At 74.9% G+C, this 971-nt stretch overlaps 1 protein-coding gene across 1 annotated transcript in view; it reads right to left on the bottom strand.

The window, feature by feature from the left end:
• The window catches only part of QRFP (pyroglutamylated RFamide peptide), a 1,874-nt gene that overhangs the window by 215 nt on the left and 688 nt on the right, over window positions 1-971 (bottom strand). Inside the window, exon 2 of the mRNA XM_085325240.1 lies at window positions 35-156. Within this exon, the coding sequence (XP_085181366.1) occupies window positions 35-156 (122 nt within the window). The remainder of the gene's footprint in view (window positions 1-34; window positions 157-971) is intronic.

Genomic DNA, 971 nt, shown 5'->3' with positions numbered 1-971 from the left:
CGGCCCGCCGCGCTCGGCCGCCGACGCCTCTCGCCAGCTCCGCTCCGGCCGGGTCCCCGGCGCGGGGTCTCCGGGCTCCTGCCGGCCGCCGGCCGGGAAGCAGGCGGAGCCCAGGCTCAGCAGGAAGAGGCAGGACAGGGAGCGGGTCGCTCTCATCTGCGGGGCCGTAGGAACGGAGACAGGCGGCCGTTAAAGCGAAAACTGGCAGAGGGAAGTGGGGTTTTTCCATCTTTTTTTTTTTTTTTAATCGTTATCTTAAACATGTTGTCTTAAAAGCCCCGAGGGGCTGGGAAGGGGCTGCGGTGAGCAGGGCGCCCGCGCCGCCCCCGGCCGGGGGGTCCCTGCGGTGCCAGACGCCGCCGATCCCGCGGCCCCGGGCTCTGCCGCCCGCTCTTCCCGCCCGGCTCCCGCCTCGTCCCGGGGGCGTTCGGCCCCTCGCCGGCCGCGGCGCCCCTCGGGCGAGCGCTAGAGGGGCGATGGGTTTCTCCCATCGCGGGGGCGAGCGGCCGCGGGCTCCTCACCTCTCCGTCCTCGGCGGTGCGCCCGCGCCGCCCGGCCCGGCTCCTGCGGCTGCTGTGCCCGGCGCCCGACCCGGACTGAGCCGGGGAGCCGCTTCGCCCGCCGTTAAATACGGTCGGGCGCTAATTGCYGCGTCGCCCTCGAGTGCGGGGCCGGCCGGGCACATTCCAGAGGCCGGGATGCCGTGGGAGGCGGATGGAGATGGAGATGGAGCGTGCCCACGCAGGCATGCTGGGGGGGGCACACACGGGGGCCGGCCCCAGCGCCGACCGGCGAGGCCGCAACGCGCCTCCTTCGCCTGCCGCCTGGGCTGGAGGAAGGGCGAGCGCGAGCCGCGCCGCTACGGGGCTCGGCGTCGCCGTGCGCCCAGCCGCTGGCGGGGCCGGCGAAGGATCGCGCTCCCGTGCCGCCCCTGCTGCAAACGCCTCCGCGCCGCCCCGCCGGAGGGAGCT

This window comes from Rhea americana, unplaced genomic scaffold, assembly GCF_003343005.1.
Source record: "Rhea americana isolate MKP2758 unplaced genomic scaffold, rheAme1 scaffold_97, whole genome shotgun sequence".
Classification (NCBI taxonomy): domain Eukaryota; kingdom Metazoa; phylum Chordata; class Aves; order Rheiformes; family Rheidae; genus Rhea; species Rhea americana.
Note: the sequence above shows the minus strand (reverse complement) of the source record. Positions and strands in the feature narration are given on the sequence as shown.